The 27,737-nt window shown below is 32.8% G+C and overlaps 1 protein-coding gene across 1 annotated transcript in view; it reads left to right on the top strand.

The window, feature by feature from the left end:
* The first annotated feature begins 1,643 nt into the window (after nucleotides 1–1,643).
* Nucleotides 1,644–27,737, top strand: part of LOC134266665 (uncharacterized) — a 45,146-nt gene continuing 19,052 nt past the window's right edge. Inside the window, exons 1-13 of the mRNA XM_062748879.1 lie at nucleotides 1,644–1,679; nucleotides 8,167–8,299; nucleotides 8,919–9,247; nucleotides 10,465–10,608; nucleotides 11,698–11,854; nucleotides 13,107–13,283; nucleotides 13,391–13,518; nucleotides 14,542–14,715; nucleotides 14,923–14,966; nucleotides 15,342–15,373; nucleotides 15,577–15,668; nucleotides 17,080–17,241; nucleotides 17,754–17,800. Coding sequence (XP_062604863.1) covers nucleotides 8,186–8,299; nucleotides 8,919–9,247; nucleotides 10,465–10,608; nucleotides 11,698–11,854; nucleotides 13,107–13,283; nucleotides 13,391–13,518; nucleotides 14,542–14,715; nucleotides 14,923–14,966; nucleotides 15,342–15,373; nucleotides 15,577–15,668; nucleotides 17,080–17,241; nucleotides 17,754–17,800 — 1,600 coding nt within the window. The 5' untranslated portion in view covers nucleotides 1,644–1,679; nucleotides 8,167–8,185. The remainder of the gene's footprint in view (nucleotides 1,680–8,166; nucleotides 8,300–8,918; nucleotides 9,248–10,464; nucleotides 10,609–11,697; nucleotides 11,855–13,106; nucleotides 13,284–13,390; nucleotides 13,519–14,541; nucleotides 14,716–14,922; nucleotides 14,967–15,341; nucleotides 15,374–15,576; nucleotides 15,669–17,079; nucleotides 17,242–17,753; nucleotides 17,801–27,737) is intronic.

Genomic DNA, 27,737 nt, shown 5'->3' with positions numbered 1-27,737 from the left:
AAACAGGTCACCATGACCTACTTTTGAAATTTTATGGCTTTTAAAATTTTTTTTCTTTTTTTTTGTTTAAGGATAGATGACACAAACAAACAAAAATTAATGCCTCAATTGGTAGATGTTTCTAAATCTATTTTGCAAATGATAAAAATAACAAATTCCTAGAAGAAAAGGTATTAAAAATTTGCAAACTTTTTCGATGATCATAATTGTACTTATCTGCAACCATCCTTAAAAAATCTAAACAATTTTTTGTCACTTAAAATCCAATTATTAGAATTTTTAGGGTAAATTCATAAAATAAAGTTGTAATTGGTCCGGTAGGTCGGTAGGTAGGTGGGAAAATCTTTTCTCAGGAAAATTTTAACATTTTTGTTGAAGGGATAAGAGGGAAAAAAAGAAAAAAATTATCTTGTCCCGGAATGTAAAAAAGAATATTCCTGAGATCAAAATAAATCAAATATATATACTTCATAATTAAATTTTTAGGACAGGCTTGCCCTAAAGGACTTCTACACCAAAGGAGATGGGTGAACTTAACGTGCAAAAAACCCACAAGCTTCAGATATATAAAAATCATATTCAAATTGTGATTTTATAGTATTTAGAGTGAAGTTCTCATTACTGATTTTTGTAAAATCATGATAAACAAAAAGTTTTGAGGAAAATTTTTCGTTAAAATTTATTCTTTTATAAAGAAAAATAATGTGGTACTAGTATCCATTGGGTTCGAACCCTGGCAATAAAAATCCTGAGTTGCATTCTCTATTGAGACTAGCACGCTAACCACTACGCTACACAAGTCCTGATGAAGTGTGGCATTTAAATCATGTTTGTGATATGACCATTGACTTAAGGGACTTCAAGTATTTCTCGAAAAGATACGAAAGTTATGTCATAAACTTATATTTTTAAGGTATAGTGGGTCATTGCTCCATAATTTTGGAAACCAAAATATGTATGTTTTTATGCCAACTTTGAGGGTTACCTTTCAAAAAAAATGGAGAGAAGACCCGCTCATATCGAAAAATAGTGCTATAGTGTGAAAAAATGACTCGTTTTGTCCTCTTTCGTGTGTGTATAATATTTCATAGGCAAATAACTTCAATTTTCATGAGATTTGTGCAAGTTGTAGAGATTTTACATAAAGTATACTCTAATGTTATGTGAAATATTAAGGAAAATTTTGATAAAATTGAGATTTAATTTTTCACCTTCATGTTTGTCACGCTATGGACTTATCTCTGGTCATGTTCACCCATCTCCTTTTACGCAAACATCGGTGCTTTGACAGACTAAATGCTGTGTTTGACCATTTGAAAGTTGCAAATTATAAATTTTAGTTCGAAATGCAATTTTTAAAAAAATAGACAAAAATAGAATTCAACTACTGAACATTTTTTAATACGACTTTTTTCCCTGGAAAATAACCGTTTATTTTGAAAAAGAACGCCTTTTTATTAACAACTTTTGATTGCAATGCTCATCTGGAAATTTCTGGATTATATAAACGTACATTACTAAATATAAGATAAAAACTGACACCTCTCCGTTAGTAGATATAGACAAATCTACCTAGATTAAAGGAGAAAAAATAAGGACATCGCATGGAAGATATAGTTCTAAGTAACCTATTTAAATAGCTGCTATCTAGTATACGCGTTGAGAACTAGCGCACCCGGGTAAGTATAATACCTATTTGTTGTATAGAAATACATCACTGTTATTTTCTTAAAATGCTACTACAAATGTATAATCCCGAAATTTGAATTAAAATTTGATTTCTTAAAAGAATATTCATGTAATTGTTTTGGGAAAGGAAACATATGGCAAGCACTTTTGCTATTTATTCGGAAAATAAAATTTATCGGAAAATTACAGAGATATCTCTCAATTTAGAGAGATATCTCTTAAAAATATAGATATCTCCCATCTTGAAGAGATATCTATTGAGAAAGAAATATCTCCTAAATTTAGAGATGTCTCTTTTGATAAGAGATATATCTCTTCCACTTGAACAGATATTTATCACTTTCTCCTTGAGAGATATCGATCTCTTTCGTTTAAAGAAATATCTCTAAACGTTAAAGAAATATCTCTTTCACCTAGAGAGATATCTCTTTTATTTTTGGAGATATCTTTCCAAGATAAAGAGATATCTCTTAATATTTTAATTTTGTTTGTATTCTAGTCTCTCATTTTTTGATTTCCAGAAAGGAACGCAAATTATTTCTCAATAACCTGGTTTGGTATGGGGACACACCCCCTTGACAACCAGCTGAATCATCTGTATCCATGCAATCCCCTCATTTCCAGTCCTTGGAATTCATGGAAAATTCCAGATTTAATAAATGTACCTTTAACCTCAAACAGTAGCTCGATCTTACCTCATGTAAACAAACATCATGGCTTCTAGAATCTGTGTATCAGTTATTACCTCCCCTTGTTTCACATTACTTCCGTTACTAGGAATGAATTATTAAGCGGCAAATCTGAACTCATAAAAAACAGCACAATTTTACACTCACATTTGATTAATTATTTTGAAATTAAATTATAAGGAATGACTCTAATTCTTGGCCAAATTATTCGATTTTAACCTGGTTTGGGTCAGGTTTAAACCCAAAGCAGGTTATAATCGAATAATTTGGTAAAGAATTAGACTCATTCCTTAAAAGTATTAAAGATATCTCTCTTAGTTTATCTCAAGAGATATCTCTTAAAATGAAAGAGATATCTTTCAAAGGTGTATAAAAAATCTTTCAAGCAAAAAGAGATATCTCTTTTTTGCAAAGAAATATATCTCTTCATTATTTATTAGCTCACCTGAGCCGAAGGCTCAAGTGAGCTTTTCTGATCAAAATTTGTCCGTTGTCTGTCGTCGTTGTCGTTGTCGTTGTTGTTGTTGTCGTTGTCGTCGTAAACTTTTCAAATTTTCATCTTCTTCTCAAGAAAAACTGGGCCAATTTCAACCAAACTTGGCACAAAGTATCCTTGGGTAAAGGGGATTCAAGTTTGTTCAAATGAAAGGCCACACCCTTTTCCAAGGGGAGATAATCATGAATTTGTTAAAAATTAATGGCATTTTTAAAAAATCTTCTTCTCCAGAACCGCTGGGCCAGGAAAGATGAAACTCATGTGGAATCATCCTCAGGTAGTGTGGATTCAAGTTTGTTCAAATCATGACCCCCGGGGCAAGGGTGGGGCCAAAATGGCCGACCCAAGTTTTACATAGGATAATATATGAAAAATCTTTAAAAATCTTCTTCTCTATAACCACTGGGCCAGGAAAGATGAAACTCATGTGGAATCATCCTCAAGTGTGGAAAGTTTGTTCAAATCATGACCCCCGGGGCAAGGGTGGGGCCAAAATGGCCGACCCAAGTTTTACATAGAAATATATAGGAAAAATCTTTAAAAATCTTCTTCTCCAGAACCACTGGGCCAGGAAAGATGAAACTCATGTGGAATCCTCCTCAGGTAGTGTAGATTCTAGTTTGTTCAAATCATGACCCCTGGGGCAAGGGTGGGGCCAAAATGGCCGACCCTAGTTTTACATAGGAATATATAGGAAAAATCTTTAAAAATCTTCTTCTCCAGAACCACTAGGACAGGAAAGATGAAACTCATGTGGAATCATCCTCAGGTAGTGTAGATTCAAGTTTGTTCAAATCATGACCCCTGGGGCAAGGGTGGGGCCAAAATGGCCGACCCAAGTTTTACATAGGAATATACATGTATAGGAAAAATCTTTAAAAATCTTCTTCTCCAGAACCACTGGGCCAGGAAAGATAAAAATCATGTGGAATCATTCTCAGGTAGTGCAGATTCAAGTTTGTTCAAATCATGACCCCCGGGGCAAGGGTGGGGCCAAAATGGCCATTTTACATAGGAATATATAGGAAAAATCTTTAAAAATCTTCTTCTCCAGAACCACTAACCCAGGAAAGATGAAACTCACGTGGAATCATCCTCAGGTAGTGTAGATACAAGTTTGTTCAAATCATGACCCCCGGGGCTAGGGTGGGGCCAAAATGGCCAACCCTAGTTTTACAAAGGAATATATAGGAAAAATCTTTAAAAAATCTTCTTCTCCAGAACCACTGGGCCAGGAAAGATGAAACTCATGTGGAATCCTCCTCAGGTAGTGTAGATACAAGTTTGTTCAAATCATGACCCCTGGGGCAAGGGTGGGGCCAAAATGGCCAACCCAAGTTTTACATGGGAATATATAGGAAAAATCTTTAAAAATCTTCTTCTCCAGAACCACTGGGCCAGGAAAGATAAAACTCATGTGGAATCATCCTCAGGTAGTGCAGATTTAAGTTTTTTCAAATCATGACCCCTGGGGCTAGGGTGGGGCCAAAATGGCCGACCCAAGTTTTACTTAGGGATATATAGGGAAACCTTTTAAAATCTTCTTTACAAGTAATTCAAAGCTATGATTAGTGATATTTATATGGAATCATTCTCAGGTAGTGTAGATTCTAGTTTGTTCAAATGATGAACGCCTGGAGGGGGGTGGGGGGGGTGGGAGTAAATTCAAGCCTGATGTGCTCAGGTGAGCGCTGTGGCCCCTGGGCCTCTTGTATTTAAATGACTTCTCCTCTACCGGAAGTAAGCCTTTTATTCACGGAAGTACATTAAAGTATTTTTGAATTTTGACATATTCCTATATTCTACATTATAGCTTTACTAAACATGACAAATAATTCAGTGTTGTCTAGATTTCATATTCATAATAGTCGATTATTTCATAAATTGAGAAAATTCGGTCCATTGCATTTGAGATTATATAAATATGCTTACTTTTGTTTTCCTTTATATTAAACTTTTAGCATTTGATCAACGAAGTTGCCATTATCATTTATTGTTTCTTACAAAGGATTTAAAACATTTTTGTCTACATAGTACATATATTATTCTGGGTATTGCATGCTCAGTCTTCTTCTTATAACAGCAAAACTATTCAAGAGACTTTGATAACTTCCTGTTTCACTTTCGTTTTGAAGTGGAGAACCTATTATTTTATTTCAAGGATCAGTGGAAAAGAGATATCTCTTTCATGAAAAGAGATATCTCTTTAAAAATAGCTTAGAAAGATATCTCTTTTTGCAAATCTAAAGAGATATCTCTCTAACTAAGAAAGATATCTTTTTAAACCTTGTTAAAGAAATATCTCTCGTTTAAAGAGATATCTCTCTCGTTTAAAGAGATATCTCTCTAAGTAAAACAGATATCTCTCTTACAAAAAGAGATATCTCTTTTGTTCAAAAAGATATCTCTTTTGTTTAGAGAGATATATCTTTTGTTTAAAGAGGTATCTCTCTAAGGTATAAAAATATCTCTATTAATCAAAGAGATATCTCTGTAAACTAAAGAGTTATCTTCTTATTAAAAGAAATTTTTTATTTTATGAATAAATAGTAAAAAGGCCTGCCAATGGCTGCCATAGAAACACTTAGCGAATCTTTATCTGCAAACCTGAATAACTGACGATACCTTTTCACCTGAATATGTGTTGTTAATATGCATATAAATATTTTCTTAAGATGTATTTGATTTAAAAATTATCGTTACGATAACATGTGTTTTGAAAATACATGCCAAATAACATTAAAACAAAATCTTAAGGAAATTGGATCTTGCATTCAACAGTCTTAATATTTTTTGTTACGTATATCACATTATATAGTTGCTATTTCTGTCACAGGATCGCCAACAATTATCTCGCTTCAAAAATAACGTTATGTGTAGTCTGCCTGGAAATATAGGAATCCAGACTTTATCGTTCTGTTCCTTGAAGTAGAACAATTCTATACTTATACATAATCTATCTCACAAAATATAGATGTTCCTTACTAAATGATTTATGGAATTTCAACATAGGTTTTAAATTAGATATATAGTTCAAATGACATTATAGAATTCAAATATATTGTATGAAAGAAAAATATGATTAAAATAATTCAATCTATGGATACAGAGAAAAAATTATTCAAAAGGTCAGAATCTAAACTCCTTTATGAAAAAAAGTGAATATGACGACCATTGATCGATCTACAAGAAAACTCCATACATACAGATCTGTAAACAGTGTATAACACACGGACCACGGGAAAACTCCATACATACAGATCTGTAAACAGTGCATAACACACGGACCACGGGAAAACTCCATACACACAGATCTGTAAACAGTGCATAACACACGGACCACGGGAAAACTCCATACACACAGATCTGTAAACAGTGCGTAACAAACGGACCACGGGAAAACTCCATACACACAAATCTGTAAACAGTGCATAACACACGGACCACGGGAAAACTCCATACATACAGATCTGTAAACAGTGCATAACACACGGACCACGGGAAAACTCCATACATACAGATCTGTAAACAGTGCATAACACACGGACCACGGGAAAACTCCATACATACAGATCTGTAAACAGTGTATAACACACGGACCACGGGAAAACTCCATACATACAGATCTGTAAACAGTGTATGACACACGGACCACGGGAAAACTCCATACTTACAGATCTGTAAACAGAGCATAACACACGGACCACGGGAAAAATCCATACATACAGATATGTAAACAGTGCATAACACACAGACCACGGGAAAAGATCTGTAAACAGTGTAGAACACACGGACCACGGAAAAACTCCATACAAACAGATCTGTAAACAGTGCATAACACACGGACCACGGGAAAACTCCATACACACAGATCTGTAAGCAGTGCATAACACACGGACCAGTGCATAACACACGGACCACGGGAAAACTCCATACATACAGATCTGTAAACAGTGTATAACACACGGACCACGGGAAAACTCCATACATACAGATCTGTAAACAGTGTATAACACACGGACCACGGGAAAACTCCATACTTACAGATCTGTAAACAGAGCATAACACACGGACCACGGGAAAAATCCATACATACAGATATGTAAACAGTGCATAACACACAGACCACGGGAAAAGATCTGTAAACAGTGTAGAACACACGGACCACGGAAAAACTCCATACAAACAGATCTGTAAACAGTGCATAACACACGGACCACGGGAAAACTCCATACACACAGATCTGTAAACAGTGCATAACACACGGACCACGGGAAAACTCCATACATACAGATCTGTAAGAAGTGCATAACACACGGACCACGGGAATTTCTGAGGTGGGTTCAGTTGCCTAGGAGGAGTAAGCGTCCCCTGTTGACCGGTCACACCGACCGTAAGCCTACATATTGGTCAGATAGACGGAAAATTACGTAGTAAACAAAGAACTTACAATTGTATAAAAAAATATGTAAGACAAAAGACAACCAAATTAAAGATAGTATTTGCTAAGATCATAATTATACTAATTTTAGAATTTACGAAATGATGACTTTTTTTGTTGTTGAAATCCCTAAAACGTCAACTTATCTGTTTTTAGTATGCGGCCCTCGGGGAATATGATTTTTCTTGGCTGAATAAGTATTCAAGTTTCCCGAACATTCATGCAATGAATTGTTTATTATACCGAAACAAGCAAACACTTTGAAATGAAAATAAACTTTCAGATTCGGCTCCGCTCTTAAATTCACTTTCATTTTTAACGTCAAAGTTACTCATTTCTAATCAGCAATTTGTGACGTAAACCAGTCTATTGTGACGTTGACTACTCTCGGGAGTTTTCTTTTAACGAACGATAACTATATTGCGGGAAAATACATTAGGTATCCGAAGAGGTGGAATATGATGAAAAGCATGCCGACGACCGGGAAATATGAAGTTTTATGGCCCGGTCACGTGATAATCTAGAACCAATCAGGTAACGCGTTGTGTAAAATAATTATAATGAGGTATAATAAAACAACGTATATACAATATAAAACATTTTTTTATCCAATCAAATTACGTGTTACAACTAAAATTAAATTATTATATCATATATGAAAAATCTTTTATATAAAAAAATATCCTTAAGAATCAGTGATAGATTTAATATTTACAATAATTATAACAGACTGAGAGAGCGACAAACTTCATTTTGAGTGTTATAAAATGTGTCAGTATGCTATATATTTTATGCATACAATTTTATTCTGATTAAAAAATATCTGTAAGACTTTAAATGTTTACGTATAGGTACTAGATAATCCTCAGAATGAAGCTAGCGTTCTCTGTTCTTACGATGGGTGTCTTGGTTCAGCATGTGTCTGCACTTTATGGTGGAAGCATCAGTGCCTATATTACCAAAGGGTCTCCCGGTCATATAAAGGTGAGAAATAAGCGACGTATGCTTTCAAAATCACTTTATTCATGTTGTTATCATATTCACCAAGAATTGATTAATATATATTTTTATGCCCCCGTAAACGAAGATTGGGGGGCTATATTGTTTTTGTCGTGTCCGTCCGTCTGTCTGTCTAGCTGTCTGTCTTTCTGTTTGTCTTCAAAAACTTTAACCTTGTCCGTAACTTTTGACTGGGTGGAGCTATTTCTTTTATATTTCACAGGTGTATTCCTTGTGACAAGACCTTTCTTTGGGTATCACCAAATTTGACGTCTTTTTCTTGACCTTGGAGGTTGACACACTTTTACACCAAAATTCCCAGCTTTTACTTTGGCCATAACTTTAAAACGATTGGAGCTACATGGAGGACTTTCTTACTTCACAATAGTATTATGTGTGACAAGACCTTTCATTGGATAGCAACAACTTTGACCCTTTGACCTTGACCTTGGAGATTGAGCTACTTTTAAAAAACACTACTTGGACTGACAAAACCACTTTATTCATGTTGTTATCATATTCATCAAGAAGTAATGAAAATATTTTTTAATATAGATGCACGTGTAACTTTAAGGTCGATATTGAAAATTTTAAATGTTTTCAGGTCAAAGCTTTCTTTCTTAATGGATGGAGGACAGGAAAAGGTCCATGTCGGATGTGCACAACTCTAGATGTGGGATCGAATATAACGGACATTAAAAAACAAGTCATAAACAATAGCAGCAATCCTGCAATATTTGGAAAATGGACAATAGAAATGCAATATGCTCATTATCAGCGAGTGGATCTTGATAAAAATAATGTGATAAGGCGCACTGAAAAAGATGTCATGCTCGCTGTAAGCGAAAAAGAGGAATGGGAATTAGATGGAACTGAGTTCTCATTTGAAATATCAACAACGCAGTATACAGATATAAGATACGTGGATATTATGTAAGATTTTGTTCTTTTTATGAGTTTATATTGCAAGGATTTTATTGATTTAATTAAGTTTTTTTCTATGGTCGTAATAATGACCTTGTTTGTAAAATGCAACTTATCCTTGGATCGTATTGTGTCTTACGTATTTCAAGCTACTATAGACGTACTTTTTTCCACGGGGTCATAATTTCGCGGAATCTAAATTTCTGTTTAATCCGCGGGTAGAAAATTACGCGGATTTCTTAGACTGTCACTATATGCCATACATTTATATTAAGTACGCTAGGACATATTTCCGCGGAAAGTTTGTGTCCGCAGACATAGCGTAAATTAATACCACGCGGAAAAAAGTACTTCTACAGTATTATAATTACATGTGTGTGTGTCATTAATTTTGAATTAATTTTTGCTATGGAAAAGTCTACATGATAATGTTTATTGTTTACTTATGTGTTTCATACCAATAGTTAAATCAAATCTTTATTACGGAATGTGTCGACTAGGCCTACCTGATCTATACATTGGGCTCATTACGGATGCTCACTCCTCCGAGGCACCTGATCCCACGTCTGGGATTTCCGGTGGTCCTTGTTTTAAAGCCATGTTCACAGATTGATATTTTGTGGTTTTTAGTTTTGTTTTTGATTGGTCATTGGTCTTTATCTTCAACATGTTCATTTTGCACGCCCTATTTTGAATATTATGTTCAATAATTGAATCCGAATGTGAATCGTGTGTCAAAACACAGAAAATATTGTTATATAAATGTATTACAATTGGCTTCAATATCAAGATATAATAGAATCTACCTTTATATTTCATTGCAACAAAATTTAATAAGTAGTTCGGAGTAGGTTATTATTTTTTTTACTGTTTATCAGCGCTGTATTTCAATTCTTTTTTTAAAAAAGAATTACCTTTTTCTCTTTTTTATAAAATGTAGATTTTTGAATTGAAATATACAAAGATAACGAACCTTATTCAAGTTCAAAAGTCCATTTAACAATACAAATAGGAGCAAAGCAAGCACTGACCTCCAAAACATCAGAGGGGGGCCAGATGTCATGGAGGAGTGAGCATCCCCTGCCGACCGGTCAAACCCGCCGTGTGCTCATTGTCATGATTGGGAAGTAACGGAAAAATCCGTCGACAATTCAGAGTGTAAATAATTGCCAAGCAGTAAGTACTCGTACATCAGTCAGCATTTGACTTGATGAATTATTTTACAGGTTTTCTGACACGATTGATACCAGTCTGACATTACTGCCAGAGATATCTACAATTCATCTTCAAGTTAAATCGTACCCTCAAGTAAGAAGTGACACAGGCAAAGCCAACAGAAGTCCTAGGGTTCTAGTGAAACCTTTGTACAGGTATGAAGAGAGACTTTTACCTGAATTGCGCCAAGGAAGCACACTTAAAATTTGTATATATCATATATTTTGTACACCGACTGCTTATAAAGTAAGTACATATAAGATAAAGATATGTACAGAGTATATATCAATGTGAATCAACACGTATATTTAATGAATAACTATTTTTTTTTTAATTTCATGATGTGATCAATCGATTGGCATGCGTGATAATTTGCATGAATGCCGAAGGCCTTTATGCATGAAATTATCACACAAGCTAATCGATTTTTCACATGAAATAAAAAAAAAAATAGACAGTTGTTCCTTATATTCACATGCTCTTGATTCCGTCGATCCACGTGCTCGAAACCCCTTGTCTGTCTTTACATTTGTCCCGCCCGCACGTGATTATTCCTCACCGCTCCTATCGATGAACCAGTGCATTTTATGAAGAAATAAAGTACATTAACTCTCTGTAATTTTATCTCGGACAAAGACATTAAAATGTAAATATTTGATGTTACGAGGATTTCAACAACATTGTTTAAATTCAGCATTTGGTAAATATGTTATCGTTATAATGACTTTGAAAGTAAACATAAACCATCATTAAGCCATATTTTGACTGATTTCACAATTAATACTAATTTTGGACAAGAGGTATCCCGTTTACCTGATTAATACATGTACATAGGGCTTGCAGCGGGTTTGACCGTCGACAGGGAATGGTTACTCGTCTCAGACACCTGATCCCACCGGAATATTCAGGGGTTCGTGATCTGTATAGTTTGAGATCGATCCCCGATCGTTTTCCTCACCCCTTCATTATTACAAAATTTAACCAAAAAAAAAAAAAAAAGCAAAAACAAAAACAAATCAACTTTCCAGAACATCCCCACATGTAATTGGCAAGCATCGGTACTAATATGAATACTTCTTTTCCTTACAATTTCCATTTCTTAATTTTTCCTTTATAATATTTATGATTCTCGATTCAGAACTACATAGGAAACGACTTAATGTCCTTTATCTCTTTTACATGCGTCATCTTGGATAAATACATGGTTGACGATAATGATGTTGATGATGCTGTTGATATTTTAGTTTAGAGCGAGGAAAGAATTACAAAATCCACATCGAATCAGTTGATGAAGATGGTGATTTAGTTCTGTGTAGAGAATCAAGGTTTGTCGAGGCATTCGAGATTGGACCATTTATGTCAACGTTAATGAAAAGGGGTTTCCTCTTTGTTGATCGAAGGGTATGTACAGTTTCAACTGTGATTTAAAATACATATATATTGTTTTCTTAGCAACTGCATCGATCAAATTGTATAAAAAATGCGAATTGATCTATTAATGTACAAATACATAGTTTAGAAACAGAACAGAACCTAATCATTGAATGAGAATCATGAAACGGAGCTTGAATAATCATAATCCCTACCTGACGACTGAAACCAGTTTAAGAAATACTTCATTTAAAAACCATTTAGATTCATTTGAATGTTTTATACATAAAAATGACAAGTTAGTGACTCGGCTGGATTATTGATTGAACACTGTTGATGATTTTTTCTTTATTCTTTATATATACAAGAACAAATACATTCTGATGACACTTCATGTCTTTCCAACCTCCCATGATGTCATAGGTTTTTGCGAAAACTGTTATTAATTTAAAATTATACCAAATAGAACAATATCTTGTGGAAGAATGCTTCTCAATAGTTGTAATAATAAATATTGTTAAATTAAAGAATTTAAAAAATGTATATTTTCTTCATTTAATCAATTATTCAATCTTCAAAAAATGTTGAAAAGGGCGATAACTCCTTCTTAGGCATTTTCTGTTTTGCACTTCTAATGCAGTTTGAATAGTTTCCCAGATAAACACAATTTATAAATATCTGATAAGTAGAAGTTATGTGGAACTTTCAGCATCAGAATTATGAATTTGAAGAAGTTTTTATATAATTTTTATAATACTAATTTCAACAAATGTACGATTTTTTTTCTGTCGACATAAACATATGTTTATTCATGTCCCCCACCTTAAATAATATGGCGACCGAAACATTTTTTGCACTAATTGGTAAATTTAAACTATATCAAATGAAAATAAATGCAGTTTTTTACTTTGAACCGTTAGAATTATGAGGGTGGAAAAATATGTCTTCACTATTTCTGTGTTAATCAATAAAAATCACAAAAATTAAATAACTGCTGAAGTCGATAAAAAGGGCCTCTTCTCTCAATGTATTGACACGATTCACGAAAATATAATTCGTAAAACCTATTTCATTCATTTTTAAATAAATATTTCCTATTTGTAAAATGTTTATTTCTTTCAAACTGAAGCAATTTATTCATCGGTAGTTATAAAAATATGAAGAAACTGGTGTCTTTTTTAAAGCACAAGTGCATATGATTGTTCTTCATAGAGAAATTCAGTGTCTCTTAGCACTGAATAGTTGACATGAAAAATGACTACTTTGTGTTATTTTTTCACAGAAATGTGTTGTGAATATCACAGTCGATCCAAGCTATTTTCATGAAGGGGATACATTTCCTGTTGCAATAACATTAGAAGATTACAACAGGCATCCTATTTTGCTTCACACAATGAGTTCAGGGAAAGACAGCCTTCAGAATTCATACGGTTACTCATTGTCAGGAGTTGTTGTAAAGGTACATTTAATGAACAACACTCGATTTTTACACTAGGAGGATATATTTAATGGAATGAAAAAATTCTGGAATATTTTGATACAAAATTTAAGCCTATCTTCCTGTAGATGATTATCAACATTACTGGAAGAACGGATCCTCCAGAATTCATACCACCCACTCCATCACATGGATACACTGTTTATTGTGGAGGTGATGTACAAATCAAGGTCTACGCCAAAGCTGCACCTGGAAGGTAACATTTCCGGATTTTTTTCCTGGAGAATTTCTGTCTTATAACAAAAAAAAAAACTTTTTTGAACTTTAACATGGATAACAAGCCACTTTTAAATGCGAAAGAGGATAAAGTTGAGAAAATATAAATGAAGGATATCCTTACACCAGTTTTTGCCTCGTTTACAGTCGCTTCTCTTACTTTCAAATCTAACATGTCACCCGCGTAATGCAGTGAATAGATTTCTGTTTGTCTGTTAATCTTCTTTGACAAAAACAAGTACATGCATGTACAATGTATATACAAATATACGAATATCATTAGATGATGAAGAACAGACAAACAGTGTTTACTTCGAATTAAGTCGGTTAAATCTGGGGAACCTCCGACTTTGAAAAAAGTCTGAAGGTATTCATCATTCCTGCAATTGAGACAAACTGCTCTTTTGTTGCTGATTTTACCAGCCCCGTTCCCCTGGTTATGGTTTCGCTAGATAGGAGATAGGGACAGTGGGAATCTCGTTCTCCTCCATGGCACGTGATCTCACCTCTGATGTTTTGGAGGTCCGTGTTTGCTCTGCTCTTACTTTGTATTGTTTTATGGACTTTTGATCTTGAAAATTGTTCGTTTTCTCCGTATGTTTCATAGTAAACGTTTTTGTACTAAGGTCACCCTTTCTCAAACTTTGAGAGAAATTATCCTCAAATTTTATTTTCAACTAAAAGTTTCATTGAAATATTCTTCAAGCAATCATAATCTTAAACTGCTTAAATGTTTACTTATTAACTTTGTAAATGAAGTTATTTATCAAAACAGATTAAAAATACAAATCTTAAAATCAAGTTTTATTCTACTTTCTACTCTAGTAGTTTTAGCTTATGTGCATGAATATTCATTCATGAATAACATTTTTTAATCAAAATGCTGAATGAAAACTTTATAAACACATATGAGCTGGACAGTAAACAATAATTTCTATTTCGTTAAAGGTTTCCAATTGTAGCGTAGGACAACGTTTTATATGTACAATGCATTTCATTGTAGGAATATAGTAAGATTTGACTTTCTACGACATAACTGGAGATACGTAAATCATACAGGAATAAATGACGCCTCCCACATCAGTGCTAACGCTGTGTCAACAACAATCACATGGTCACCGTCAGACGATGACATTGGCTATCATATCATTTGTGTAAATGCTGAAGATGATCAAGGGTAACTATCGCTTTCCAAAGAGATTATAAATTATAAAGAGACATTTTGATATGCGATTCTGACTATGCGATTCTGACCACGCTTTTCTGAAAAGTTTAGGTTTGATTGACATACATCGAGATTATTATTCAAATTTTGCAGTTTTAGTATGGTCATTTAAAAAAAGCAGAACAGGTGTGAAATGTTATTAAAAATTATTTTAAACAGGAGAAACACCGTGAATTTGGTGTGCTTCCGGATAGAAGTTAAAGGTCCGTAGCTCAAGCAAGGGAAGTAATCATTAATTAATTTCTGATAATTCTGACACTGAGATGCTACTTAACAAGGAAAGTTTGTTTTAGAATATAAAACAGCTAAAATAAAATAATTTAGATTATTTATGCTGCTTTACTTGTTTTAAAATAAATGCTGACTAATTCTTCCAAAGTGAAATATCAGAAATAGCATTGGAAACAGAAATAAAATTAATGCATTTTTCATTACTGAGATTAGAATTGTTTTATGTTGATTTGTTAGAGTTATTATGTTTATACTCAATATAATATTACATTTAAATATCATGAACATAGTATGCTTTGATTAGAAATTCATGATATGTGAAGATCATAAGGATCTTTCTCTTCCAGAAAACATATTACGTCAAGAATCAGCAATGTCTGTAAGTTTGAAGTGTTAAACACTGGTACGAAAACATTAAGAAAATAATTTGAAGTCAGCAATTAATATATAAGAGACATTTATTGTAAACAGTTAATCAAATAGACAAATGTAAGTTTATATTATCTTACTTGAAATCAGAAATACTTTTAATTTTTTTTATTATGTCTGTTAATATTTTATATAATTTCGTCATTATTGTAGGGGAAACCATACTTTCTGTACCCTACTGATTTGACATGTACAAAAGACACATCATGTATATTTCCTGTTTCTATATCCTCTTTAAACAGCAAGTAAGTTTCATAGAGATCATTACTTGATGTACCCTATATGTAGGAGTAAATATCAATGACTACAATTGCTTAAGGCAAACTTTATATCCTTAATGTTTCATTATTGAAATTGTTTATGAGGACTTTATTTTCTACATTTATGAGATATTCAAAAGATTTACAATTTTATCAATATTTTACCAGATGAATAATTTTCCCTCGTAAATTATTAATTACTAGTGTATTTTATATACAGTTTATTTAATAAAAACATTATTTTCTGTTTTGATTGACCCCCCTCCCCAATTTTTAAACAGGAAGGAACACTTCTGTTAAGTTTAAATTTAGTTCCAAATTTGTTCATATGTAGACTTTGATAGACGAAAAAACCTCAAATCAATATTCGTTATCTGTTTTCGTCTATCGTTGTGCGCTAACATTAATAATTTTAAACATATTCAGCTTCTTTCTTTCTTAGACCATTGATTCAATTTCAACTAATTTGAATTGTATAAAAAAATTGTTATTTTGGAAAATCATTTTCATACTACTGGACATTAAGTGTTATAGGCATTGAACCCTCTACAAAAATTGGGAAATTCATGACCACAGGGTCAAGAATTCTAGATTCTAAATTTTTAGAACAGAACTATTTTCAAGTGAAAAAGTACTATATATTTAAAAAAAACTGCTCCTATATAGCTGGGAAGCAAATGAAATACAAAATTGTAAAAAGTGGAGCAACAGAAAGTTAACCCCCCTTTCTTTAAATTTGTTAATCAAAATCCTTGTATTTACTTCATTGTAACTTGATTAATGTTATTTAATTAATGGGTTTAATGAGGTATCCTGGTTGCTGACAAATTATTATTTATTAGCATAAATTCATTGAGAGTATAGATGGCAGGAGAATGCCCAAGATGGTTTTATACTTTGTCAAACTGATTAACTGATCACAGAATGCCAGGTTATTAGTGACAAGTGGCAAATATCTAAGTGTACAACTAACCCTCTCCTTGTGTACTTTATTGTAGCATTAGAAAAGTAAGAAAACATATCTGTGTATATTGAATACTTTACACACTAGGCAAGTGTCTTTGGTATTTGTATATTTACCACTGATTTCATGATCATCTCTGTAAATCTTGGGAAAAACTAGTACTACTCCAAAAATATCACTGGGTTCTTGCGTATTAAAATAAGCAGTTTATTTTCCCTCTACATTTTTGAAATTCTTGGTCAGCCTAACATAATCTATAAGTTAACTTTGTTTTATACTTCTATCTGACCTTTAATTTTTCAGCGCTGTATTAAAACTGGGTGACTGTTAAAGGTTTTGGGCCTGTTGTATTTTATATAAAAAAAACTTAAAAGAGCACAAATCAGGCAAATATGCAATAATTTCTTTTTGTTTCTCAATAAAAATTAACAGAGGAGTCGTCAGTGTCGCTATAACATCGGAGACAGTGGAAAATGTCACCATTCAGTACAGGAGGGAACTCATTAATGACATAATGCAAATCACGGCTGCTCGAGTAGAATTTCTTGCAAGCCAAGTTGGTCGCAGAAAGATATGTTTAAATGCATCAGACAGGTATTACTATGAAACATTTTGAATACGAGAACTATATATTTTCGTTGTTTAATAAAAACACCAAATGCAAATTAATTTAACTTGAATATCACGTAATTTGAATATATTTTCATTATCTCCAAGCTAGGTCTCCCAATAAAGTGTTGAAAATCAATAAGTTACTTATTGTGCATCTTTATTAGCTTGTCTGTTTCTATTATCATATACAGTAGAATTTAAACTTCTACATGATCAAAAAATACACTCGTTGTGGCCTTCGATATGACTTTAAAATTTATTGACGACGCTTTATCAGTTACCAATGGTAACGTCCATTCTTATGATTATCAGTGAACATGAAAAGGAGGACACCACAGATCTGTCATATCTGTTTAATAATTGGATTTTTTTTACTAAATATAGATGATAAATGCAAACAAAAAACTAAGCTTTATGACAAACGATTTAACTTTAACGTTTCCATCGGACACTTACCAAATTTATGTAGTAATTTCCATTTTCACGTTTTTCAGCATGTCCTCCTCTGACTTGTGCCTCTTCATTACAGTTCCTTTCCAAGGCATGTTATTTTCTATAAACATACAATTACCTAATATCTAGAAATTAAATTTGTGACCCTGTGCATAGATCTTCAATATTTTTTTGAATGTTTTAATAACACACAAAAACGACAATTTGTCGGGCAACACAATTTGAATGCTTTTATCAATTACATGAAAGACGTTTATAAAACATGTTTTAGTTGCTCGATGATAGTTTCTGTTTAAAAACTGATGACTTTTCTATAACAGTGCGACATTTAACTCCGGACACGACATAGTCCGGACTTTTTACTACCATTTCTAATTGTCATGTCCAAAAAAAATTTACAGTACCTGGTGGGATTTCTTAGCAGTATCACATATTCTCATGTTGAACTCATAGACATCTCTGCTTTAAAAGATATGAAGTCCTAAATATCAGAATCCCATGGGAGAATGGTGGGATTTTCAGTCCCACCAACTATCCCACCATTCTCCCATGGGAGAAAAAATGTCAGATGGGAGAAAAATTCTCAGATGGGATTTTTTCTCCAATTAGGATTTTTTCTCCCACAAACTTGTTCAAATGGGATAAATCCCATGGACTCTAACAAATGGGATATTTTCTCCCATGAATTGTCAAATATGGGATAAATCCCATAGGACATGATATGTGGGACATTTACTCCCATAGATATTCAAATATGGGATTAATCCTATATGTAACTGATCAATGTTGTAGTGTTGTCATGATGATCGATTTATAATCGATGATCGGTCGGAAAGGCTGTCGATTTTAGACAATCGATTGGAGATTTGAACAATCGATTAATCGGTATATTTCAGCACATGTCTTTTTTACTTAAAATTTGTTTAAAATAAATCAAAAGATAATGATATTTGTATTTCTAAAGTGAAGAAACTAAAGTACATCTGTACTTGTATAAATGAAATATATTAGTTTTCAGTATTTGGGGGAATTCACTAATTGTCATTTCATTCGGAATTATGAGGATTTGCAATATTAAATGTCTTATAACAGTTAAAAAATTAATTCCATATACATTTTAGATGATCATGTAATTTAAAGCCTGATCTGTCAATGCTTACTTTCTCCAGGTCAAGTAACTCCTAATCATGCAAAAATCTGTATTGCTGAAATTGTTTATCAAACTGCATATATACTGTTTTTAGAATTTCGATCTGTACAATGCACCTTAACTTACATTATTTAACAATAAAATTCTAAATTATTTAAAATCTAATGCCTATTTTATGCAAAGGGTAACCGATTCGATTATTGGCCGATGATCAGTTGGTAAGGGTCAACCGATGCTACCGATTAATCGATTTTGATTTTCTACCGATTTGACAACACTACAATGTTGCATCCAAATATTTTTAAGTAATCAATATTCATATGCATATTATCTGAAGTAAATACTTTTTTTGAAATTCATTAACAATCATCTCATTCAAACATTGCTTATTAGTTTAAAAAAAAATACAAGAGACCCAAGGGCCTTGAATTGCTTCTGATAAATTGTACAATCTATCACTTCTATTTGAAGCCTCTAACGCTAAGTATCCTATGACCCAAGATGCATCAACTGACAGAGATTGAAGATTCTAAGCCAAAAAGTACCCGAGATACTTAAATATAGCCATAAAATGTTAAAAGTAGGTCATCATGGCCAAAGTTTGATAATTCTAAGCCAATAAGTACCTTAGATATTCAAAAGTAAGTCATCATGACCTACTTTTTGGTCGACATTATCCCAAAACCCAAGATGCATCAACTGACAGAGTTTGAAGATTCTAAACCAAAGAGTACCCAAGATACTTAAATATAGCCATAAAATGTCACAAGTAGGTCACTATGACCTAGTTTTTAAAAGGCATTCTCTGAAAACCCAAGATGCGTCAACTGACAAAGTTTGGAGATTCTAAGCAAAAAAGTACCTGGGATACTTAAATATAGACATAAAAAGTCACAAGTAGGTCACTATGACCTAGTTTTTGAATGTCATTCTCTGAAAACTCATGATGCATCAACTGACAAAGTTTAGATGATTCTAAGCCAATAAGTACCTGATATAGTAAAAAGTAGGTCACTGTGACCTACTTTTAGGTCAACAATCTTCGAAAAACCAAAATGCATGATCAACTGATAAAGTTTAACGATTCCAGACAATTAAGTACCAAAGATACTTAATTGTAGCCATAAAATGTCAGAAGTAGGTCACCATGACCTAGTTTTTGAACGACATTCTTTGAAAACCAAAGATGCATCAACTGACAAAGTTTGATAATTCTAAGACAATAAGTACCCGAGATATTCAAAAGTAGGTCACTGTGACCTAGTTTTTGGTCGACATTCTGTGAAAACCCAAGATGCATCAACTGACAAAGTTTGAAGATTCTAAGCAAAAAAAGTACTTGAGATACTTAAATATAGCCATTAAATGTCACAAGTAGGTCACTACGACCTAGTTTTTGAGCGGCATTCTCTGAAAACCCAAGATGCATCAACTGACAAAGTTTCAAGATTCTAAGCCAAAAAGTATACGAGATACTTAGATATAGCAATAAAATGTCATAAATAGGTCACTCTGACCTAGTTTTTGGCCGACATTCTCTGAAAACCCAAGATGCATCAACTGACAAAGTTTTGATGATTCTAAGTCAATAAGTACCTAATATAGTAAAAAGTAGGTCACTGTGACCTACTTTTAGGTCAACATTCTTCGAAAACCAAAAATGCATTAACTGACAAAGTTTAACAATTCTAGACAATTAAGTAACCAAGATACTTAATTATAGCCATAAAATGTCAGAAGTAGGTCACAATGACCTAGTTTTTGAATGACATTCTTCGAAAACTTAAGATGCATCAACTGACAAAGTTTTGATGATTCTAAGCCAATAAGTACCTGAGATATTCAAAAGTAGGTTACTGTGACCTAGTTTTTGGTCGACATTCTCGGAAAACCTAAGTTGCATCAACTGAAAAAGTTTGATGATTCTAAGTTAATAAATACCTAATATAGTGAAAAGTAGGTCACCATGACCTACTTTTTGGTCGACATTCTCCGAGAACCCTAGATGCATCAACTGACAATGTTTGAGGACTCTAAGCCAATAAGTACCCAAGATTCTTAAATAGAGCCATAAATTGTGAAAAGTAGGTCACTGTGACCTACTTTTTGGTGGACGATTTCCGAACACCCAAGATGCATCAACTGACAAAGTTTCATGATCATAGGTCTAAAAGTATAAAAAAATATATATATATATATATGCCCTTTAAACAACATTAAAACAAATGAAATGTCTGCAAAATTTAAAAAGTAGGTCACAGGTTTTTTAGCAACCTGGTACTTTTGGTTCATTTACCATCTGATCATCTCCAATTCTTTAAGGATGACAACTCATAAGTTTTTGTATAATGATTGACAATGATTAGCCAAGGGGTTCTTGAGTTATGGCCCATATTCTAAATCATTTACCCACACAGCACACCGCAAAAATGATCATAGCATTACTGGTAGCTCTTTGAGCCTTTAATGGCTCAGGAGAGCTAACAAGAAACACATGAACCACATCACTAACTTAAGCTAAGAAAATCAGTTCAGCATAAAGCTTGAAAAGTTTATCATGTTTATAGGGGATTACCTGAGGAAGCTTCCATATAAATACACATGTATAAGAAAATGCTAAATTGGTGCTCTTGAGCAGAAAATTAAAAAAAAATCTCTACATCTTCATTTGTAAAAATTTTTCCCCCATTGTGACCCTTTCTTATCCCCGAGAGTCAATTAAGATTTATCAATGAAGAAACTTAAATCTAACACATCCTGAGGATGCTTTCTGAATCCATAATTAATAGCTAAATAAAACTTTGTTGTTCTTGAGAAAATGATTTTTTTACTTATTATATATTCCTATGTTGATCCCCCATTGTGAACCCACCCGAAACCCAGGAACCCTTGGAACTATAATGTTATAAATAAGAAAAGTTTCTGCTAGCTAATTTTTAAAACCACATTTATTTTTTTTTCTTTAGATTTCTTTTGGATTTGCAAACTGGTTAAGTTTGGAGATATCATTTCAATCTGAATTTCAAAAATTGCAGCAGAGTCAACAAAGTGGGAAAACAAATGATGAAAAAAATGCAATGGAAAGAAAAAATTTAAAGCAATTCAAAGAATAATGCACTGGTTCCCTGCTCTCTGTGTCTTAGTGACTGGGATGTCATATTTTATAATATAATGTTTGAAATATGAAAAACCAATCATAATTTATGTCAAAGTGATCACATGGAAAGTAAAAATTCTTGAAATTTAGGTCAAACATGGAGGTCAAGGTGTTTAAATCCATAGGATGATCAGAAACATCTTACTTCTAATAGGCTAATTACTTAGAATAACATTTTTGAAAAATTAGGTCAAATGTTACGGCCAAGGTCATACGCTCAAAAAGCATAATATATTTAGGAAAGTTTTGTCACAAGTAATAGACATATGTAATATGGAAGCCCTATCTAATTTCTCTTGCAAAATTCATCATTAATTTAAAGTATTTTAATATTAAAAGTAGGTCAAATTTCAAGGTCATTGGGTCAAAATTTATAGTATACTTGAAAAATGTCTTATCACAGGTAATCACTATTGTACATGTGAAATCCCTATAGGCTATCCCTTCTAATTCAAAAGTTATGAGTATGCAAGGTTATAATGTTGGACTGACAGATGAATGAAATTCCATAATTCCCACGCTTTCGCAAAAACAGGGGACAATATTGACATCTACAACATAAAGGCCACCAGAAATTACCCTCAATCAAATTCATAACATGTAAATACTTTTTACTTACATCACTCATCAGTTTTGTGCTGATATATCTGTGCACATGTAAACACAGTTACAACTTACACTCGTAAACAAGACACTGACTGCAGAATTCAAATGGACATTTTGTGATGTTAGTGGAGTAATTCACACACGCTAAATCAATCGAATGATTTTAAACTTGCGTGAATTAACCCTTGTTAGAATAAAGTTAACTTCTTACTTTCGTCTTCGGCAGGTGGTCTATATTTATAAAGCGTTTCTCTGACTTCGACTCGAAGTGCACACTAAAACCCGCACATATCATGCAGATTGATAATTCATCTGCAGAGTGCATATCCAACTGTTCAATTTCCTTTATGTGAACTTTTCTAATCTTTTCATATTAACTGCCCAATTCTTGTCTAAAATTAAATTAATAAATGATTAATATTTGTGTGTGTGTGTCTGCATAGAGGGTATTAGGACCGGTATATAAAAATTACATTTTCATATCAGCAATCTTGCTACAGTTACACGTAACGTAAATACATATCGTGGTATTTTTGTTAGCATCCGTTTATCAATTAATTTCGCAGTAAACATGGTAAACAAGATCTCTAATAACCCCCCCCCCTTCCGATCGGTCTGTTAGCATGTAGTGGTTAATTTTTAAATTGTAAATTTTTAGACAAGGAAAGTAGATATGCCAGTCAGTCTTCAAACTTACATGTTTTTGATAATGATAGGATGTAAATGATAGGAATATCAAAGTCTAAACCATTAAACAAAAGTCAAATTTCTTACCCATCCCCCGTTTATCTTATAAATCGATTTATGAACTATATCATACCATGATTTTCATTTTACATTACACTCATTTATCAGTTTATATTTATTGAGAAAATTTAACTGTGAAACTTAATATGCTTAACTTATTCATAAATATAATTTTATAAAACATACGTTGATGTATTTTTAATTTTCATGATTTTTGAAAAGGATTTCAGTCACTCTCAATAAATGTTTTGTGTTGTGGGAAGGTATAACCATGATGATTACGTGCTGCGTGGCTTTTCAATAGATTTTATACATTTTATTCTTTATAAACTTATAAATCCCATATTCCAATTGCATGGAAATGATGATAGGGGACACCTGTCTTCTACCATTGTTTATTTAGACTCCAGTGTCGACATGGTCGATCCACACTAATACACAATCTATTGTAAGATTCACCCTCGGGGCTATATATTCCGAGGGGTACATGGTAACCTAGACATACACGTACATGTGTATATTGGTTCATACCATACCTATTCCCACTTTTTGAAAATCAGGTAGGAAAAGTCAAGATTTCAATTGAGAATAGGTGGAATTTTTGTGTAAACAAATAATTAACTATATATAAACATACACTTAGTGTATATAAACAATAATTAATAAACACCAATGGAGGCCAGGACTGGTATATTTGCTTTTTTAAAATAATAAATCAGAATTTTTACCGATATTTGAAATAAAAAATGGATTTTTAAGGGAATCAAATAAGATTTTCCCCATAAATCTATTTATTCTAGAATCCTCCTTTTTAAATGCCTTTCCTTCAAAAATCTATTATATGTTCTAAAATCAAGATATTAAAATGCATTTTCTTGTAAGATCTTTTTTCTTACTTTCTCAAATCCATATTTTTGAAGGAAATATTTCCACGGGCGTAGCAACAGGGGGGGGGGGGGGGGCTGCCCCCCCAACCTTTTTCCCAATTTTACTTATACTATAGGAAATGTTAATTGAAAGCCTGGTTGGTCCCTCCACTTTTAGACTTTTAGTGATGTACTGAAAATGAAGTATTAGAATTGGTGTATTAGAATTGGTACTGAAAGTAGTTGACAGAAAAAGTAAACCTACCCCCCTATCCCCCCCCCCCCCCCCCCCCCCCCCCACGAAATAGGATTTTCGACTTTGGGCAAGTTTATTTTTTTTTTTTTGCTTGTCAACTTTTTCAGGTAAGTAAAAAAAAAAATTCTCTGGCTGCCCCCCCCCCCCCCACTTTCCAAAACGATGCTACACCACTGATTTCTCACAAATATCTGACTTTAAATGTTAACAAAATACAGTTATTAACTTTCTTAAACAAACAAATTAACTATCTAAACATCCATTGTTATTAGCAAGTGGAAGTAGGTTGAATTGAGATTTTTACAAAGTGGGAATAGGTAGAAGACACCATGTTTATTCAAGGATTCGGCTATGTACGGACACCTGTCATTTCCTGTTTATATTACATATTAATAATGGTGTATACATGTAGTTCCTTGTACGTGCAGTTTAAATGACCATTTAACGCTACAGTTTTACAACTAGTGCAGGCTATACATGTAAAAAAAATAATTTCAGGTTTTAAAAAATATATACGGTTCGACATTTCTACCTGAACCCAGGAATTATAATACAATAAGTTCCATGGGTGTTTTTTTTTTTTCGTTAAAATTATCAACAATTGAATTTGTAGGTCTCTATTTTTTTTTTTAATTCCATACTGTTGTTCTTAAGGATTTACATTTCAGATTTAGAAGGAATTAAATGTTCCTTTTATTATTATTTTTTTTTTTTTGGCTTGTCAACTTTTTCAGGTACGTAAAAAAAATCTCTCTGGCTGCCCCCCCCCCCCCCCCCCCCCCCACTTTCAAACTGGAATATCTAGATCTGGGACGTGTAGATATATTGGTTTCTCGGAAGTTAGAAAAAAAGGGGAGATAGGTTTAACACCAACCTTTAGTTGCTTAATTGTTGTTTAAACAAAATGCAAGATTATGAAAACAGATAAAACGAAAAAGGTTTGATATTATAATATTTTCTGTGAAATCAAACTCAGATGAAATAACCCAATAAATTAACGTTGAGCTTAACATAAGACACCCGCCCTAATAATGGTATCGTCCAAATCTAAAGAGTTTAGAGGTCAACATAGTCAATATCTCGGAGTAAGGTCTTGTGTCACGCTTACAATAAAAATCCTATTAAAAGTTGTAATTTATATAAAAAATAAATATATAATTCAAAAATAGCTCTTATTCTTGCTTTCAAATGTTTCATAACCGATCTAATCTTGTTACTATTGAGGACACTATATTCATCACACGATTCTCTTTACAGAGTTATGTCCCTTTCTAGCATCTAATATAAAGATTTAAAATATGTATGATCTTTTCGTTACTTTAAACTATTTTTTCATATAAACAATAATATCCAATGTAATTTTTTATTTTAAAATAGATTGGGCGAGAACGATTTCTCTAAAAATTTTATAGAGAAAAAGGAAAATTTATAGATCCTTGATTTAAATTAACATGAGTAATCAAAGCTGTCTCCGGAGAACTGTTGGTATATAAAGAAGGTAATAAGATTTACTAAATATACGAAAGCAACTTTGTTTTAAGTGGACTGAAGAAAAAATCCTTTCTAAAAGTGTTTTGAAATGTATAGAAAAATTTCTGAAAATACGATAAGATAGAAATGTTGGTTGAATCTGTAAGTTGAATCAATTTCATGTGTATACAACGCTACCAAGTACCCTGCAACTTGGTAGTACAGATTACACATAATGTATGTCTCTGCACGAGGAATTGCGATCGAGGATATATTGCAGCTAATATCTGTCGATGATGCTACTAGTCAAACATAGTTATGATCCAAATCTCTTTCAAAGTGTCATTTTTTTTTTCATATATTGATATCTTTCGAATTGACAAACTTGGCTATGTACACGAAGACCATATATGGAGTAAGAACGGAAAGCTAAAAAATATTTCTATACATTTTATCGACATTCCGTAACCCCCCCCCCCCCAAAAAAAAAGAAACAAAACCGCTGCCTCCACATGTAGACGTCTTTTTGACAATACGAATATCATGAAACAAAATTATGAAATTAATGTGTTTGTATAAAACTTTCATCAGTTGTCATCAGCTGAACCCACCTCCTTACATGTACCCCCACCCCGATCTCAAAGGAAAATTAATTCATTACAAGCCCCCCCCCCCCCCCTCACCCTTGTTGATATACAACTAACATAATTTTACAAAACATTTATGTAATCATTCTCGCACGATTAAAGAAAATAATTAGGCCTTCTTAATTAAAAAAAAAATTTGGTTGCTCTCTCCTGACCGACTAACTTTTTTGAACTTCCCGAGGGTGATATTTAATATTTGACTCCTCTTATCCCGTCAATTACTAAATTAAAATTTTCTGGAGAAAAAAAGATTTTCAAACCTTACTGCTTTATCGGCCTTAATTCCCATAATTCACATTTATAGCAAGGTAATTTTTTTTTTTTGGTTTAGTTTTTTTATTCACGCATGCCTCGATCATCATAGATCTATTGTTATGCATAAAATCGCCTATATGTTTTGTAATCTCTAAACTGTTGTAAAATGGTTAAGAGATTCAAATAAATGATTGAATGATTGATTGCTCAACGATAATTTTACCCCAAGTCGGGTGAGGGCAAGCCATACATTATTTAAATGATAGCCTGACCAATGCTTACAAGATCTGTACCTGATTAATAAATTATTTTAATTGCAGGAGTGTTATAACTTAAAAAAACAGTCTGAATTAAAAACTTCCTCTATTAGTGTTGTCATGAATGATAATTTGCAGGTGAATTTTCAATAGATCTAAAGAAATTTATTGATTCTGAAATTTTTTTTGATTGAAATGATTGAATGGATACCGATTTCACACCTTTGTAAATACGGTATATTGGAACATTTAGCCCGAAGGAATTTTCTCACACCTCTCAGAAATTCAGCTAAACGATGATATACACATATATTCAAGAAATGTATCCACATAGACTAATCATCACACAGCCATTTCCTGTTTATTATCCACTTGTGTAGAGCTGGTTTTAGAGTAACTACTCTAAAAATTATTTTAAAGTTTTTCGAGTAAAAAGAATATTTCAAAGTGTTGATTAATAAATATACAAAAATGTAGTTTTACTGCATAAAAAATAGATGATAAGCTAAATTTAATTACCAATTTATAACTTAACCTAGGTAATTAGAAATTAATTAAGAGCTAAGTCACCAAATGGGCTAATTATTGAGTTATTACCAATGAAAAAAGTCATT

The sequence above is a fragment of the Saccostrea cucullata genome, unplaced genomic scaffold, assembly GCF_032062105.1.
Source record: "Saccostrea cucullata isolate Sc308-1 unplaced genomic scaffold, CSIRO_AGI_Scuc_v1 ctg2460, whole genome shotgun sequence".
NCBI lineage: Eukaryota > Metazoa > Mollusca > Bivalvia > Ostreida > Ostreidae > Saccostrea > Saccostrea cuccullata.
The sequence above is the reverse complement of the archived record's forward strand: the minus strand, read 5'-3'. Positions and strand labels throughout refer to the sequence as shown.